Genomic DNA, 17,710 nt, shown 5'->3' with positions numbered 1-17,710 from the left:
AGGTCCTGTCATGCTAATGTGGTGAGAACAAGAGCAGCAGTGCAGTAGTTATAAATACAGTGCCTCTTGCCAGATAATTTCATGTTGAAGTACAGCTACAGGTCCAGAGGGCTGCTGTGTTTTAACAGAGATACTCTTCTCTCCTCAACAAGCTCCCGGTCTCTGTGTCCTCCCGTGGTTTACTATCCATCTCTTTGGTGTGTTTCTCTCTCTGCCAACATCACAGGCTCTCTCACTAGCTCTCTCAACGTCCTTTGGCTGTCGTTAGGCCAAACACACACACACACATGCGCATGCACAAATACACACTCACACGCACACACACTGCTCAGCACCGAGTCCCCCGAACACTATGTGCTACAGGATACATACAGAACAGAGATCCTGTTTCAGCTGAGAATTATCATCACTTCTAATGAATGGTTTCCATCCTCGTACACTCACAGGAGCCAGGCCAAGACAGGAGCCAGGACCAGAACAGGACTGGAGTTAGGGCCAGGACAGGACAGGAGTTAGGGCCAGGACAGGACAGGAGTCAGGGCCAGGACAGGACAGGAGTCAGGGCCAGGACAGGACAGGAGTCAGGGCCAGGACAGGACAGGAGCCAGGGCCGGGACAGGAGCCAGGAACAGAACAGGACAGGAGTTACGGCCAGGACAGGACAGGAGTTAGGGCCAGGACAGAACAGGACAGGAGTAAGGCCAGGACAGGAGCCAGGGCCAGGCCAGGGAAGTGTGTGCTTTTGATAAGCATGACTGGCTGTATTTTCCTTGGCCCAGTCCCTCATAGCTCTCTCCTAGCTGCCCTCTTAGACATAGAGCAGCCATACTGCACTACAAGTACACATTGGAGACTCTATTTAATTTCATCAACTTCTCCTTTCCTTCCCAGAGAGATCCCCCTTTTTTGTAGAGATGGAAGGAAAGAGAGAACTCTAATCAACTTGTGAGGCTTAACCCCATCTGTAATCTCTTTCTAGCTGCGATCCCGAGCCAACACTTGCAAACGATTACCCTGCTAGTACCCAGGAGGCTCTCTGATTGGCTTGTTTGGTTAGTGTAATCCAGGGAGCTGCTACAGTCTCCTTTCCTCAGCTGGCTGGTGGCTGGCTGGGTGGGTGGGGAGTTGGGCTGAACTGAGTGGAGGCTGTCTGTTATGAACCCACCAGCTCTCTCTGTACTGTAGATGTGAGGTGTATTAAAACCAGACGTTGAGGGGTAGAACGTTAGAGTTATAATGTGGTGAGGCAGGGAAGCAGTGAGGCGTGCTGTGGGGGATACCCTCCTGCTCTCCAGACCCCCCTCCCCCTGTCACTGGGCTGTTCAGACAGTCGCCACTCCACTCCTGGACCAGCCTGGCTGTCTCTACTGCTGGCATCTCTCCCGGCTAAATGCAGGCAGGGCTGGAGAAGTCATCCTCTCCTCATCTCCCTCCCTCCCTCACCCAGTGCCTTGCTCTACCAGAAGCAGTTTGGCTTGTGCTCTAACTCAGATAAACAACACAGATGAGAAGTAAAGACTCACTCCAACAGCACCTGGTGTCCTATACTATCCTGACCTGTCCTGTTACTGTACTGTTACTGTACTGTCCTGTTACTGTACTGTTCTGTTACTGTACTGTACTGTACTGTTCTGTTACTGTCCTGTACTGTTACTGTCCTGTACTGTTACTGTACTGTTACTGTACTGTACTGTTACTGTTACTGTTACTGTACTTTTACTGTCCTGTACTGTGCTGTACTGTCCTGTACTGTTACTGTACTGTACTGTCGTGTTACTGTACTGTCCTGTACTATTACTGTACTGTTCTGTACTGTACTGTTACTGTACTGTTACTGTACTGTACTGTTACTGTACTGTTACTGTACTGTCCTGTACTGTCGTGTTACTGTACTGTCCTGTACTATTACTGTACTGTCCTGTACTGTACTGTACTGTACTGTTACTGTCCTGTACTGTTACTGTACTGTCATGTTACTGTACTGTCATGTTACTGTACTGTCCTGTTACTGTACCGTCCTGTCCTGCACTATTACTGTCTTGTACTGTTACTGTACTGTTACTGTTACTGTACTGTCGTGTACTGTTACTGTACTGTACTGTCCTGTCCTGTACCGTTACTGTACTGTTACTGTACTGTCCTCTCCTGTTACTGTACTGTTACTGTCCTGTACTGTTACTGTTACTGTTACTGTCCTGTACTGTCCTGTTACTGTCCTGTTACTGTCCTGTAGTGTTACTGTTACTGTCCTGTACTGTTACTGTTACTGTACTGTTACTGTACTGTTACTGTCCTGTTACTGTCCTGTACTGTTACTGTACTGTTACTGTCCTGTACTGTTACTGTACTGTTACTGTCCTGTAGTGTTACTGTTACTGTCCTGTACTGTTACTGTTACTGTACTGTTACTGTACTGTTACTGTACTGTTACTGTCCTGTTACTGTCCTGTACTGTTACTGTACTGTCCTGTACTGTCGTGTTACTGTACTGTCCTGTACTGTACTGTACTGTACTGTTACTGTCCTGTACTGTTACTGTACTGTCATGTTACTGTACTGTCATGTTACTGTACTGTCCTGTTACTGTACCGTCCTGTCCTGCACTATTACTGTCTTGTACTGTTACTGTACTGTTACTGTTACTGTACTGTCGTGTACTGTTACTGTACTGTACTGTCCTGTCCTGTACCGTTACTGTACTGTTACTGTACTGTCCTCTCCTGTTACTGTACTGTTACTGTACTGTACTGTACTGTCCTGTACTGTTACTGTTACTGTTACTGTTACTGTCCTGTACTGTCCTGTTACTGTCCTGTAGTGTTACTGTTACTGTCCTGTACTGTTACTGTTACTGTACTGTTACTGTACTGTTACTGTACTGTTACTGTCCTGTTACTGTCCTGTACTGTTACTGTACTGTTACTGTACTGTCCTGTTACTGTACTGTTACTGTACTGTCCTGTACTGTTACTGTACTGTTACTGTCCTGTACTGTTACTGTACTGTTACTGTACTGTTACTGTCCTGTAGTGTTACTGTTACTGTCCTGTACTGTTACTGTTACTGTACTGTTACTGTACTGTTACTGTACTGTACTGTTACTGTACTGTACTGTTACTGTCCTGTTACTGTCCTGTACTGTTACTGTACTGTCCTGTACTGTTACTGTACTGTTACTGTCCTGTACTGTTACTGTACTGTTACTGTACTGTTACTGTCCTGTAGTGTTACTGTTACTGTCCTGTACTGTTACTGTTACTGTACTGTTACTGTACTGTTACTGTACTGTTACTGTCCTGTTACTGTCCTGTACTGTTACTGTACTGTACTGTACTGTACTGTCCTGTCCTGTACCGTTACTGTACTGTTACTGTACTGTCCTGTCCTGTTACTGTACTGTTACTGTACTGTACTGTTACTGTCCTGTACTGTACTGTTACTGTTACTGTCCTGTCCTGTACTGTACTGTACTGTTACTGTCCTGTAGTGTTACTGTTACTGTACTGTACTGTACTGTCCTGTCCCGTTACTGTACTGTTACTGTACTGTCCTGTCCTGTTACTGTACTGTTACTGTACTGTTACTGTCCTGTACTGTACTGTACTGTCCTGTCCTGTACCGTTACTGTACTGTTACTTTACTGTCCAGTCCTGTTACTGTACTGTACTGTTACTGTCCTGTACTGTTACTGTTACTGTTACTGTTACTGTTACTGTCCTGTACTGTACTGTTACTGTCCTGTTACTGTCCTGTACTGTTACTGTTACTGTCCTGTCCTGTACTGTACTGTACTGTTACTGTCCTGTTACTGTCCTGTTACTGTCCTGTACTGTTACTGTTACTGTCCTGTCCTGTACTGTTACTGTTACTGTTACTGTTACTGTTACTGTCCTGTCCTGTCCTGTACTGTACTGTTACTGTCCTGTTACTGTCCTGTAGTGTTACTGTTACTGTCCTGTACTGTTACTGTTACTGTACTGTTACTGTACTGTTACTGTACTGTTACTGTCCTGTTACTGTCCTGTCCTGTACTGTTACTGTACTGTTTACTGTCCTGTACTGTTACTGTACTGTCCCTGTCCTGTACTGTTACTGTCCTGTTACTGTCCTGTTACTGTACTGTTACTGTCCTGTTACTGTACTGTTACTGTACTATTATGGTACTGTTACTGTCCTGTACTGTCCTGTACTGTTACTGTCCTGTTACTGTCATGTTACTGTCCTGTTACTGTACTGTTACTTCACTGTTACTGTTACTGTACTGTTACTGTCCTGTACTGTTACTGTACTGTTACTGTACTGTCCTGTACTGTTACTGTGCTTTACTGTGTTTGCTCCCTGTTCATTCTAGTGGTACTATCCAAAAGGATCCTACAGGGTATATACTCAAATACATTGGTCTAGAAAAGGTCATTTTCCGAGGACAAATTGTGTGCTTTCTTCAGCTGTCCAAAAGTAGTTTATGGTAGTGGAATAATTGAATTTTTAAAAATCAACATCCAGTGTCCTCCAAGAGTTACAGAATATTTCCTTATCTGTCTTGTTCCCAGCTGAATATTTCCTTATCTGTCTCGTTCCTAGCTGAATATTTCCTTATCTGTCTTGTTCCCAGCTGAATATTTCCTTATCTGTCTAGTTCCTAGCTGAATATTTCCTAATCTGTCTAGTTGCTAGCTGAATATTTCCTTATCTGTCTAGCTCCTAGCTGAATACTTCCTTATCTGTCTAGCTCCTAGCTGAATACTTCCTTATCTGTCTAGCTCCTAGCTGAATATTTCCTTATCTGTCTAGCTCCTAGCTGAATACTTCCTTATCTGTCTAGCTCCTAGCTGAATACTTCCTTATCTGTCTAGCTCCTAGCTGAATATTTCCTTATCTGTCTAGCTCCTAGCTGAATATTTCCTTATCTGTCTAGGTCCTAGCTGAATATTTCCTTATCTGTCTAGCTCCTAGCTGAATACTTCCTTATCTGTCTAGCTCCTAGCTGAATACTTCCTTATCTGTCTAGCTCCTAGCTGAATATTTCCTTATCTGTCTAGGTCCTAGCTGAATACTTCCTTATCTGTCTAGCTCCTAGCTGAATATTTCCTTATCTGTCTAGCTCCTAGCTGAATATTTCCTTATCTGTCTAGGTCCTAGCTGAATATTTCCTTATCTGTCTAGCTCCTAGCTGAATACTTCCTTATCTGTCTAGCTCCTAGCTGAATATTTCCTTATCTGTCTCGCTCCTAGCTGAATATTTCCTTATCTGTCTAGCTCCTCCTGTGGGTGTATTCTTGTGTCTATCTCTGTAGGTGTAACAGTGAAAGTTCCCCTTAAGACAAACTGTCTAACCCATAAATCCTCTCCCCTTTTCCAGGTGACAGCGACAGACGCGGACGGAGGCTCCTTCGGCTCCATCAGTTACTCTCTGGGGTCAGGCATCAACAGTGCTGTCCCCTCCCAGTTCTCTGTAGGGAAGGAGACAGGACAGATCTGTACCAACGTGGCTCTGGACAGGGATCAGGGACCAACCAGCTATGACTTTACCGTCACCGCCGTGGACGGGGTGAGTCTCCTACGGTATCTCTCCATCCTCATCCAATGGCTACATCCCCAAATGGCACCGTATTCCCTACGTAGTCAATTCCCATTGACCAGCGCCCTATGGAATAGAGTGCCATTTGGCACATAATCTCTCCCTGTGAGTACATTAAACCCCTGACAGTGATCTCTTAACAGTGTTTATCACAACAGGGCTAAAAGAAGAAAAACTCCAGGACCCTGGTAATATTGATGCTTCCAACAATTGAATGGATATTTTTAACCGATATTTCACAGCAGGGTTCACAGCAAAGATATAGCTGGCAGAACCCTGGCTATTAGACGCAGCTATAGAGCCAGAGCCAGGATAGCTATTAGAGAGGGGAGCAGCTCCCCAGTCAGGCAGAGCAGAACACAGCAGAGCAGAACGTTTTTCAGTAGTGTAGACAAATAAAAGAGTCTGAATGACTCTCCCTGGCAGGGCTGTGCTGTGAATGAGTCTCCCTGACAGGACTGTGCTGTGAATGACTCTCCCTGACAGGGCTGTGCTGTGAATGAGTTTCCCTGGCAGAGCTGTGCTGTGAATGAGGTTCCCTGACAGGACTGTGCTGTGAATGAGTTTCCCTGACAGGACTGTGCTGTGAATGAGTTTCCCTGACAGGACTGTGCTGTGAATGAGTTTCCCTGACAGGACTGTGCTGTGAATGAGTTTCCCTGACAGGACTGTGCTGTGAATGAGTTTCCCTGACAGGACTGTGCTGTGAATGAGTTTCCCTGACAGGACTGTGCTGTGAATGAGTTTCCCTGACAGGACTGTGCTGTGAATGAGTTTCCCTGACAGGACTGTGCTGTGAATGACTCTCCCTGACAGGACTGTGAGGTGAATGAGTTTCCCTGACAGGACTGTGAGGTGAATGAGTCTCCCTGACAGGACTGTGCTGTGAATGAGTATACCTGACTGTGCTGTGAATGAGTTTCCCTGACAGGACTGTGAGGTGAATGAGTCTCCCTGACAGGACTGTGCTGTGAATGAGTATCCCTGACTGTGCTGTGAATGACTCTCCCTGACAGGACTGTGAGGTGAATGAGTTTCCCTGACAGGACTGTGAGGTGAATGAGTTTCCCTGACAGGACTGTGAGGTGAATGAGTCTCCCTGACAGGACTGTGCTGTGAATGAGTTTCCCTGACAGGACTATGCTGTGAATGAGTATCCCTGACTGTGCTGTGAATGAGTTTCCCTGACAGGACTGTGCTGTGAATGAGTTTCCCTGACAGGACTATGCTGTGAATGAGTATCCCTGACTGTGCTGTGAATGAGTTTCCCTGACAGGACTGTGCTGTGAATGACTCTCCCTGACAGGACTATGCTGTGAATGAGTATCCCTGACTGTGCTGTGAATGAGTTTCCCTGACAGGACTGTGCTGTGAATGAGTTTCCCTGACAGGACTGTGCTGTGAATGAGTTTCCCTGACAGGACTGTGCTGTGAATGAGTTTCCCTGACAGGACTATGCTGTGAATGAGTATCCCTGACTGTGCTGTGAATGAGTTTCCCTGACAGGACTGTGCTGTGAATGAGTTTCCCTGACAGGACTGTGCTGTGAATGACTCTCCCTGACAGGACTATGCTGTGAATGAGTTTCCCTGACAGGACTGTGCTGTGAATGAGTTTCCCTGACAGGACTGTGCTGTGAATGAGTTTCCCTGACAGGACTGTGCTGTGAATGAGTTTCCCTGACAGGACTATGCTGTGAATGAGTTTCCCTGACAGGACTATGCTGTGAATGAGTTTCCCTGACAGGACTGTGCTGTGAATGAGTTTCCCTGACAGGACTGTGCTGTGAATGAGTTTCCCTGACAGGACTGTGCTGTGAATGAGTTTCCCTGACAGGACTGTGCTGTGAATGAGTTTCCCTGACAGGACTATGCTGTGAATGAGTATCCCTGACTGTGCTGTGAATGAGTTTCCCTGACAGGACTGTGCTGTGAATGAGTTTCCCTGACAGGACTGTGCTGTGAATGAGTTTCCCTGACAGGACTGTGCTGTGAATGAGTTTCCCTGACAGGACTGTGCTGTGAATGACTCTCCCTGACAGGACTATGCTGTGAATGAGTTTCCCTGACAGGACTATGCTGTAGTGCCACACGCCAAATCCTACTTGAAGGTAAATGGGTATAAATGAAATCACTGCAGTCATGGTAAAATAATCAGAGGAGAGAGCGAGAGAGAGAGAGCGAGAGAGAGAGAGCGAGAGAGAGCGAGAGAGCGAGAGCAAGAGAGCGAGAAAGCGAGAAAGCGAGAAAGAGAGAAAGAGAGAGAGAGAGAGAAAAAAAAGCCTCCAACGTCAGACAGACAGACAACGCAGGCAGGTAATAATAATAAGTCAGACACAGACAGACATACAGTCAGGCAGACAGACAGACAGGCATGCAAGGAGACAGGCAGGCAGCAGTAATATTTAATAAGTTGGACCACTGCTCCCTCCTCCTCCCTCTCACTAGTCCGGCCAAATGAAAAGCCTGCTCTGTATTCTGTTCAGAACAAGCCACCAGGGAAACAGAGCTCTATGCTCTGTGGCGGCGGTAGCGAGCCCTCTCACCCCACACAGATCCTGACAGATTGCTGTTTCCCTGGAGAAGCTATCAATCCGTATCCCTCCACCAACCTGCCAGGACTAGATTCTAGAGTCAGAAGGGTTTAACAGGGTTCCTGCTGATTTTAACCTGCTCTATTAATGTCGTCTAACTCTTTTTTTCATTTTTTTTTACCACTTTGTCCTGCTGATATACAACAGCATGTGAAGTCTAGTAGAACAGAGGGCTTTTTGTGGTGCAAACCCAACACCTAACTCACTTCAGCTGGGCTTTGATATAAAGGGGGAAAGGTGCTCAGCTTAACTGAGGCACATTGAAATCAAAAACATTTCTACCCCAGTACACTGTGGTGACCTTTCCAGAAAATTCACCAACATCAACAAACCAACACAGAATGGAACTGACACATCAAACACATTCCAATGAGCGTTGTCTTTTAGATTCATTGATAGATTTTCCTTTCTGTTTCCCTGCAGGGCGGTCTGAATTCCATGGCCTATGTCAGGGTTGACCTGCTGGACATCAACGACAACAGACCAGTCTTCTACCCTGTGATCTACGCCGTCAGCCTCAGCTCCCAGAGTGCACCTGGCACCTCTGTCGTCAAGGTTACGGCCCTTGACCCCGACACTGGGGAGAACGGGAGGGTCACGTACCGAACCGTCCCCGGGGGCAACTCCCCCTTCTTCACTCTCAACAAAGACACAGGTTGGCTCTTTTACTATGACCAAAAATAAACAGGTTGGCGTTTTACTGTAATACAGCTTTAACTATGACCAAAAATAAACAGGTTGGCGTTTTACTGTAATACAGCTTTAACTATGACCAAATATAAACAGGTTGGCGTTTTACTGTAATACAGCCTTAACTATTACCAAAAATAAACAGGTTGGCATTTTACTGTAATACAGCTTTAACTATGAACAAAAATAAACAGGTTGGCGTTTTACTGTAATACAGCTTTAACTATGAACAAAAATAAACAGGTTGGCGTTTTACTGTAATACAGCTTTAACTATGAACAAAAATAAACAGGTTGGCGTTTTACTGTAATACAGCTTTAACTATGAACAAAAATAAACAGGTTGGCGTTTTACTGTAATACAGCTTTAACTATGAACAAAAATAAACAGGTTGGCGCTTTTTTTTATATTTTAGTATTTGTTTTACTTTACCCTTTTTCTCCTCAATTTCGTGGTAGTTTGGTGCTTACAGTAGTTACAGTCTTGTCTCATCGTTGCAACTCCCGTACGGACTCGGGAGAGGCGAAGGTCGAGAGCCGTGCGTCCTCAGAAACACAATCCAACCAAGCCGCACTGCTTCTTGACACAATGCCCACTTAACCCGGAAGCCAGCCGCACCAATGTGTTGAAGGAAGCAACGTGCACCTGGCGACCATGTCAGCGTGCACTGCGCCCGGTCCGCCACAGGAGTACGGCGACCGGGATGTCAGCAACCGGGACAGGACTAGATTCTAGAGTCAGCGTTTTTAACCTGTTCTATTAATGTGGTGCTGTGTGTACAGTATGTGTGTGTCCGTCCTCATGTCTGTGAGTATATTTGGAGCTGTGTCTGACCTTGACCACTGTGTTTTGTGTCCTTTCTCCACCAGGTGTGATCTCCTTGTCCCGGTCGCTGCACGGCAAGGCCAACACGGTGATCCCCATGGTGGTTTCAGCCCAGGACGGAGGGGGTCTGGCAGCACTGGTCAACGCCCGGGTCAACATCAGTGTGGTGGCAGGCCTGGTGGCGCCCCCGGTGTTCGAACACAGCCAGTACAGCTTCACTGTGTCTGAAGATGTACTGCGTGGGACTGAGGTTGGCATCGTACAGGCCATCAGTAAGAACGGTGGGTGTGACTTGGAATTAGAACTTGTGATTGGTTAAGGACTGCTAACATCTGTTTAAAAGCATGCGTGTGTGTGTGTGCGGGGGGGGGGGGTGCTGGGGGGTGGGGGTAGGGGGGTAATGTGTGTGTGGGCAGTATGTGCTGAAAGGACTCACTGGGGTGTTCTGTGCTCCCTCTTTGCTACATGTACCAAATGTTCAAATAGGCAGTGAGCCACCGTACACACCTAGTTTAGAAATCACATTAATCACAAATTCCATCCCAGCACGTTGTTTTTATAGTCATTACTTTGGATATTTAGGGTTCTGTCATAGTGTAAAATACTTGACAAATGACTGAGGGGGAGTATATTTTAACTGAAGTGGTCTCTGCCTGGTCTGGTCCTTGTCTGGTCCTGGTCTGGTCCTGGTCTGGTCCTGGTCTCCTCGTCTGGAGTGGCTCTGGATCATGTCAACTCACTTCAAAAGATACAAATAATACACAATTGATACAGATACAGATACACACACAATTGCATCTGTATTAATAAATATATTTATTAACTTAAGTAAACTAAATACAATTAATAATGGTGTGTGTAGTCAGTAGTGTAAGGGAGTGGTTGCGTGCATAAATGTGATAATGTGGAGTGTTGAAAGGTGCTGCCGACCCTCCCGGCTCCGCCCCCCAACATCCTATTAAGGAAAACAAGAGTAAGGAGAAAGAATTCGGCAGACAGAGTGGGAGGGTCGTCACCCACCCACCCTCCGTAAAACTGAGGACCAACAAGAACCCCGGAACACCATACCAGTCACACAAACCAATTGACCCAGCCTCTGCATCCCAAATTGACCCAGCCTCTGCATCCCAAATTGACCCAGCCTCTGCATCCCAAATTGACCCAGCCTCTGCATCCCAAATTGACCCAGCCTCTGCATCCCAAATTGACCCAGCCTCTGCATCCCAAATTGACCCAGCCTCTGCATCCCAAATTGACCCAGCCTCTGCATCCCAAATTGACCCAGCCTCTGCATCCCAAATTGACCCAGCCTCTGAATCCCAAATTGACCCAGCCTCGAGGGGGTACGTGTTCACACTTCCACTTGCCCCAGCCAACCTTGTCCTCCCCAGACCTCAGCAACCTTTGTAGTGTTCAGTGATCTTCATCAGCTGTTCTTTAGTACATAATTCTAACAGTTCCTCTGATGGAAAGTGAATGAACTCGTCTATATTAGATGTCATAGTCAGAAGTCAATAATAAATGAATAAAAAACATTTCTCTTCCCCTTTGCTGAACACACCAGAAAAACCACAAGAGAAATGACAATCACACTGGGCACTACAGGAGAGAGATGAGATATATATAGAGCTTCCCTCAAAACCTATAGTAACTCAACCCTAGTCTTTGTGCGGATTTGCGGTGGGTAATTACACACTGTAGCCTGCTGGCAAGGAAATGTACCACCTAGCACGCTGGCAAATTCCCCCAAGCCATGGATGTGCCCTGAGACAACTGCTCAGTCCAGACACCACACAAAAATAACAAACAAAATAACCATGCCCATTGTATTCTAAAGTGAAACACGTCGCTAAGCCTAACAGGGGAAAAAGAAAGGCTATAGCTCCAGGTAGCAAGTGTCACTACCCTACCCAAATCTCCCACTGTGGTACACAGCCGATTGTACTCACCTCCTCAGACCGATGTCCCAACAGCGAGTAGAGCAAGAGTCTCCAGCCTGGGCAGGGCCTGGAAACTAACCAATATACTTTCTCCAATGCAGCACACAACCAACTATCCACCGCAGTGGCAAGTTTACCAACCAAACAAAGGCAACCAACACTGGGCACCAAACATTGCAACTCAAACAAGCTGTAACAAAAGATGCAAACAAAGCCCCTACAGATTTTAAGATTAACTCCACATTTTCTCCCAAACACAATACCTTCAAGATCCTGGACGAGCCCCCACTTGTCACGAACCGGCTCAGAGTTCGTAACAAAAACGGAGACAATGTGGAGATAAGGAATGACAAAATATATTTATTAACTTAAGTAAACTAAATACAATTAACAACGGTGGGGAGTGGTTGCTTGCATAAATGTGATAATGAGGGGTGTTGAAACGTGCCAACGAAATAAACAAAACAGCAAAAAACAAAATCTATCAGTGTGTCTGCATGGAGAGAGTCTCCCCAATGAATGGGGAAGAAGTGTATTCATCCCGGGACACACCCGAGTCCAGGTGTGTCCCATTTCGCTGACGACCCTCCCAGCTCCGCCCCCAACATCCTATTTAAGGAAAACATGAGCAAAGAGAAAGAATTCGGCAGACAGAGTGGGAGGGTCGTCACATCACACACATGCACTAACTCACGCACACACCCACACAGATATGCACTCATACACATGCATTCATGCTACTATACACACACATCACAACTGCTACTACCAGACTCTTGTTATGATTGCTAAATACTGCACAAATTCAACACTTGCCCCCCAATCCCCCTTTCAGCAACACGTGTAAATATTGGACTATAAATTGTGCCTTCCCGCATTATACTTTTATTATCTTTTTTTTAACCCCTTTTCCTCCCCAATTTCGTGGTATCCAATTGGTAGTTACAGTCTTGTCTCGTCACTGCAACTCCCCAATGGACTCGGGAGAGGCGAATGTCGAGTGCCGTGCATCCTCCGAAACACAACCCAGCCAAGCCGCACTGCTTCTTGACACAATGCCCACTTGACCCGGAAGCCAGCCGCACCAATGTGTCGGAGGAAACACCGTACACCTGGCGACCGTGTCAGCTTGCACTACGCCCGGCCCGCCACAGGAGTCGCTAGTATGTGATGGGACAAGGACATCCCTGCCGGCCAAACCCTCACCTAAACCTGACAACGCTGGGGCAATTGTGCACCGCCCCATGGGTCTCCCGGTCGCACCCGGCTGCGACAGAGCCTGGACTTGAACCCAGAATCTCTGCTGGCACAGCTAGCACTGCGATGCAGTGCCTTAGAACACAGCAGCACTCAGGGTGCGTTGTTGCATTGTTGAGAAGGAACCTGCAAGTCAGCATTTCGTTGGACAGTGTATACCATGTGTATCCTGTACATACAGGATAATAAATATACATTAAACTTGAAACTTCCCTGTTTGTTCCCAGGCGTCCTCAGTAAGGACATCCTGTACAGCATCTCCTCTGGAGACCCTGCTGGCTACTTCACCGTGGACCCAGAGAGCGGAGCCCTGCGGACCAGCCTTCCTCTGGACCACGAGGCCCAGCCTTCTCTAACCCTGGAGCTCCAGGCTCGTAGCGGCAGCCCCCCTGCCTTCGGTCAGACCCACGTCCACATCACAATCCAGGACATCAACGACAACACTCCTGTCTTCCTGCCCTCTTCTTCCGAGTCTCTCCTCCTCCCGGAGCAAACAAAGATGGGGACCATGGTCTACCGCGTCCAGGCCCAAGACCGGGACTCCGGTATCAATGGCCAGGTGACCTTTGACCTTTCCTCCACCGCAACCTCAAGCGGAGGTCAAAGAACCTTTTCCATGGAGCGCAGTACAGGGGAGATCCGGCTGGTCGGCGAGCTGTCGTACGACGTAACGCCGCGTTACGACCTGACGGTGACAGCTAAAGATGGCGGCGCTCCCCAGCTGAGCTCTACCATGATGCTTGTGGTGCACGTCCAGGCGGAGAACGACCACGGTCCCGTGTTCGACACCCTGACCTACCGCGTGGAGCTGAGGGAGAACACCCCGCTTAGCACATGCTTCCTACAGGTATGTTCAATAGATTGTTCAACTAACTGTCAACAACATTTCAACTAACTACTCCTAACCATAACCCCAGAAAGCTGTTATGTATCAACAGAGTTGCAGTTGATAGGTTGTTGATAGTTTGAGTATCTGTAGATCGTCTACCGTGGACTATCCAAATAATGTGCAAACCTTTATTGTCACCAAGAGGAAAACTGTCTTGGAAACAATTCTGCTGTATATACAGTGCATTGCGAAAGTATTCGGCCCCCTTGAACTTTGCGACCTTTTGCCACATTTCAGGCTTCAAACATAAAGATATAAAACTGTATTTTTTTGTGAAGAATCAACAACAAGTGGGACACAATCATGAAGTGGAACGACATTTATTGGATATTTCAAACTTTTTGAACAAATCAAAAACTGAAAATTTGGGTGTGCAAAATTATTACGAGACCAACACTCTTACCACAAGGCTACCTTGAAATCAGCCCTTGCCTTAACAGGAAGCCAGTGTAGGGAGTGTATGATCAAATTTTTGGGTTCTAGTCAGGATTCTAGCAGCCGGATTTAGCACTAACTAAAGTTTATTTAGTGCTTTATCTGGGTAGCCAGAAAGTAGAGCATTGCAGTAGTCTAGCCTAGAAGTAACAAAAGCAGGAATTAATTTATCTGCGTCATTTTTGGACAGAAAGTTTCTGATTTTTGCAATGTTACGTAGATGGAAAAAAGCTGTCCTTGAAACAGTCTTGATATGTTCGTCAAAAGAGAGATCAGGGTCCAGAGTAACGCCGAGGTCCTTCACAGTTTTATTTGAGACGACTGTACAACCATCAAGATTACTTGTCAGATTCAGCAGAAGATCTCTTTGTTTCTTGGGACCTAGAACAAGCATCCCTGTTTTGTCCGAGTTTAAAAGTATAACGTTTGCAGCCATCCACTTCCTTATGTCTGAAACACAGGCTTTTAGCAAGGGCAATTTTGGGGCATCACCATGTTTCATTGCAATGTACAGCTGTGTGTCATCCGCATAGCAGTGAAAGTTAACATTATGTTTTCGAATGATATCCCCAAGAGGTAAAATATATAGTGAAAATAATAGTGGTCCTAAAACGGAACCTTGAGGAACACCTAAATTTACAGTTGATTTGTCAGAGGACAAACCATTCCTCTACTATTGTAAAGTGGCTGTTCCACTGATGTCAGAAGGTGAATTCACCAATTTGTAAGTCGCTCTGGATAAGAGCGTCTGCTAAATGACTTAAATGTAAAATGTAAATGAGACAAACTGATATCTTTCCGACAGATAAGATCTAAACCAATATCTGCTACACTTCATGTATACTGTTGTTCATCTACAGGTTGAAAGGGGAACATTGTCTTGGACATATTTTGCTGTATATAACAATAGACAATATTTCTGATTAAGGACTTAATTCTTCCATCTACAGGTGCGAGCTCTGAGCCGGGACACCGCGGGTTCAGGGTCCTCCTCTCCACTGGCATTCCACCTGAGACCTGATGGAGACGCAGCAGGGTTTGGCATCGCAGTAGACAGCGGCTGGCTGTTTGTGAAGAGTGCCCTGGACAGAGAGGTGAAGGACATGTGACAGGAAGATATATAAACCTTTCCAGACCCGCACACTGAATGCTCCTTTAAAACTTCTTAGGGCTGAGATCCCGCAAACAGGATCCTGCAGGGCGCCAAATTCATAACAACAGAAATCCCATAATTAGAAATTCCTCAAACATAGAAGTATTTCACACCATTTTAAAGATACACTTCTTGTTAATCCCACCACAGTGTCCGATTTCAAAAAGGGCTTTACGGCGAAAGCACCACAACCGATTATGTTAGGTCAGAGCCAAGTCACAGAAAAGCCATTTTTTTCCAGCCAGAGAGGAGTCACAAAAATCAGAAAGAGAGATAAAATTCATCACTAACCTTTGATGATCTTCATCAGATGACACTCATAGAACTTAATGTTACACAATACATGTATGTTTTGTTTGATAAAGTTCATATTTACATCAAAAAATCTCAGTATACATTGGCGGGTTATGTTCAGCAGTTCCAAAAACATCCGGTGATTTTGCAGAGAGCCACATCAATTTACAGAAATTCCCATAATAAATTTTGATGAAAATACAAGTGTTATGCATGGAACTTTAGATACACTTCTCCTTAATGCAACCGCTGTGTCAGATTTCAAAAAAGATTTACGTTAAAGCAAACCATGCAATAGCTGAGTACGGCGCTCAGAGACCAAACAGGCCAAAAAGATATCCGCCATACTGTGCAGTCAACAGAAGTCAGAAATAACATTATAAATATTGACTTACCTTTGATGATCTTCATCAGAATGCACTCCCAGGAATCCTAGTTCCACAATAAATGTTTTGTTCGATAATGTCCATCATTTATGTCCAAATAGCTACTTTTGTTAGCTCATTTTGTAAACAAATCCAAACTCACGAAGCGCGTTCACTAGGAGCAGACGAAATGTCAAAAAGTTCCGTTACAGTCCGTAGAAACATGTCAAACGATGTATAGAATCAATCTTTAGGATGTTTTTAACATAAATCTTCAATAATGTTCCAACCGGATAATTCCTTTGTCAGTAGAAAATCAATGGAACAGAGCTCGCTCTCACGTGAACGAGCGTCACGAGCTTGTGGCACTCTGCCAGACCACTGACTCAAAGAGCCCTTATGAGCCCCTCCTTTACAGTAGAAGCCTCATACAAGTTTCTAAAGACTGTTGACATCTAGTGGAAGCCTTAGGAAGTGCAATGTCGCACTGTATCTTCAATAGGGAATGAGTTGAAAAATGACCAACAGATTTCCCACTTCCTGGTTGGATTTTCTCTCAGGTTTTTGCCTGCCATATGAGTTCTGTTATACTCAGAGACATCATTCAAACAGTTGTATAAACTTCAGAGTGTTTTCCATCCAAATATACTATTAATATGCATATATTAGCAACTGGGACTGAGTAGCAGGCAGTTTACTCTGGGCACCTCTGGTCACCTTATTCCTCCAAGCTACTCAATACTGCCCCCAGCCATATTAAGCCACTTTGATTGACATCGATCATGTAGATCTCATTCATGTTGACATTAGACCTCTTTAGAGACCTGAAAACATCTGACTAACTTTCATTTATAATATAATGTCCCTTTAATGTGCGTCCATGACCTTTGCCCAGGTGAAGGACATGTACATGTTGATGGTTCTGGCCACGGCAGGCCACGGGCAGCTGAAGAAGACGGGCAGTGCCACAGTGAGGGTGTCGGTGACCGATGAGAACGACAACTCTCCCCGTCTGATCCAGGCGAGGGCTTTCCTGGCCGTGAGAGAGAACCTTCCGGCGGGTTCAGGTTTCGGACGGGTGCTGGCTACGGACCGAGACACGGGCCTCAACGGCAGGCTCAGTTACAGACTTTTACACCCAGACAGACACTTCCAGATCAACTCACACACAGGTAGTTGAAAGACTGCTAATGAATGGAATAAAAAAATATACACTGAGTGTGCAAAACATCAATATTGAGTTACACCCCCCCCCTCTCCCTTTTGCCCTCAGAACAGCCTCAATTCATCGGGGCATGGACTCTACAAGGTGTCGAAAGTGTTCCACAGGGATGCTGGCCCATGTTGACTCCAATGCTTCCCACTGTTGTGTCAAGTTGGGTGCATGTCCTTTGGGTGGTGGACTATTCTTGATACACACGGGAAACTGTTGAGCATGAAAAACCCAGCAGCACTGCAGTTCTTGATAAAAACCAGTGCGCCTGGCACCTACAACCATACCCCATTCAATGGCACTTTCTCTTAGTCATTCACCCTCTGAAAGGCACACATACACAATCCATGTTTCAATTATCTCAAGGCTTAACAATCCTTCTTTAACCAGCCTCCCCTTCATCTACACTGATTGAAGTGGATTTAACAAGTGACATCAATAAGGGATCATAGCTTTCACCAGGTCACCTGGTCAGTCT

General features: G+C 45.8%; 1 protein-coding gene across 1 annotated transcript in view; it reads left to right on the top strand.

The window, feature by feature from the left end:
• Positions 1-17,710, top strand: part of dchs1b (dachsous cadherin-related 1b) — a 64,153-nt gene that overhangs the window by 12,547 nt on the left and 33,896 nt on the right. The window contains exons 3-8 of the mRNA XM_064985535.1: positions 5,360-5,548; positions 8,595-8,826; positions 9,731-9,967; positions 13,111-13,730; positions 15,158-15,301; positions 16,915-17,191. Coding sequence (XP_064841607.1) covers positions 5,360-5,548; positions 8,595-8,826; positions 9,731-9,967; positions 13,111-13,730; positions 15,158-15,301; positions 16,915-17,191 — 1,699 coding nt within the window. The remainder of the gene's footprint in view (positions 1-5,359; positions 5,549-8,594; positions 8,827-9,730; positions 9,968-13,110; positions 13,731-15,157; positions 15,302-16,914; positions 17,192-17,710) is intronic.

This window comes from Oncorhynchus masou, chromosome 13 (genome assembly GCF_036934945.1).
Source record: "Oncorhynchus masou masou isolate Uvic2021 chromosome 13, UVic_Omas_1.1, whole genome shotgun sequence".
Lineage (NCBI taxonomy): Eukaryota > Metazoa > Chordata > Actinopteri > Salmoniformes > Salmonidae > Oncorhynchus > Oncorhynchus masou.
This window is presented reverse-complemented; position numbering and strand designations above follow the sequence as displayed.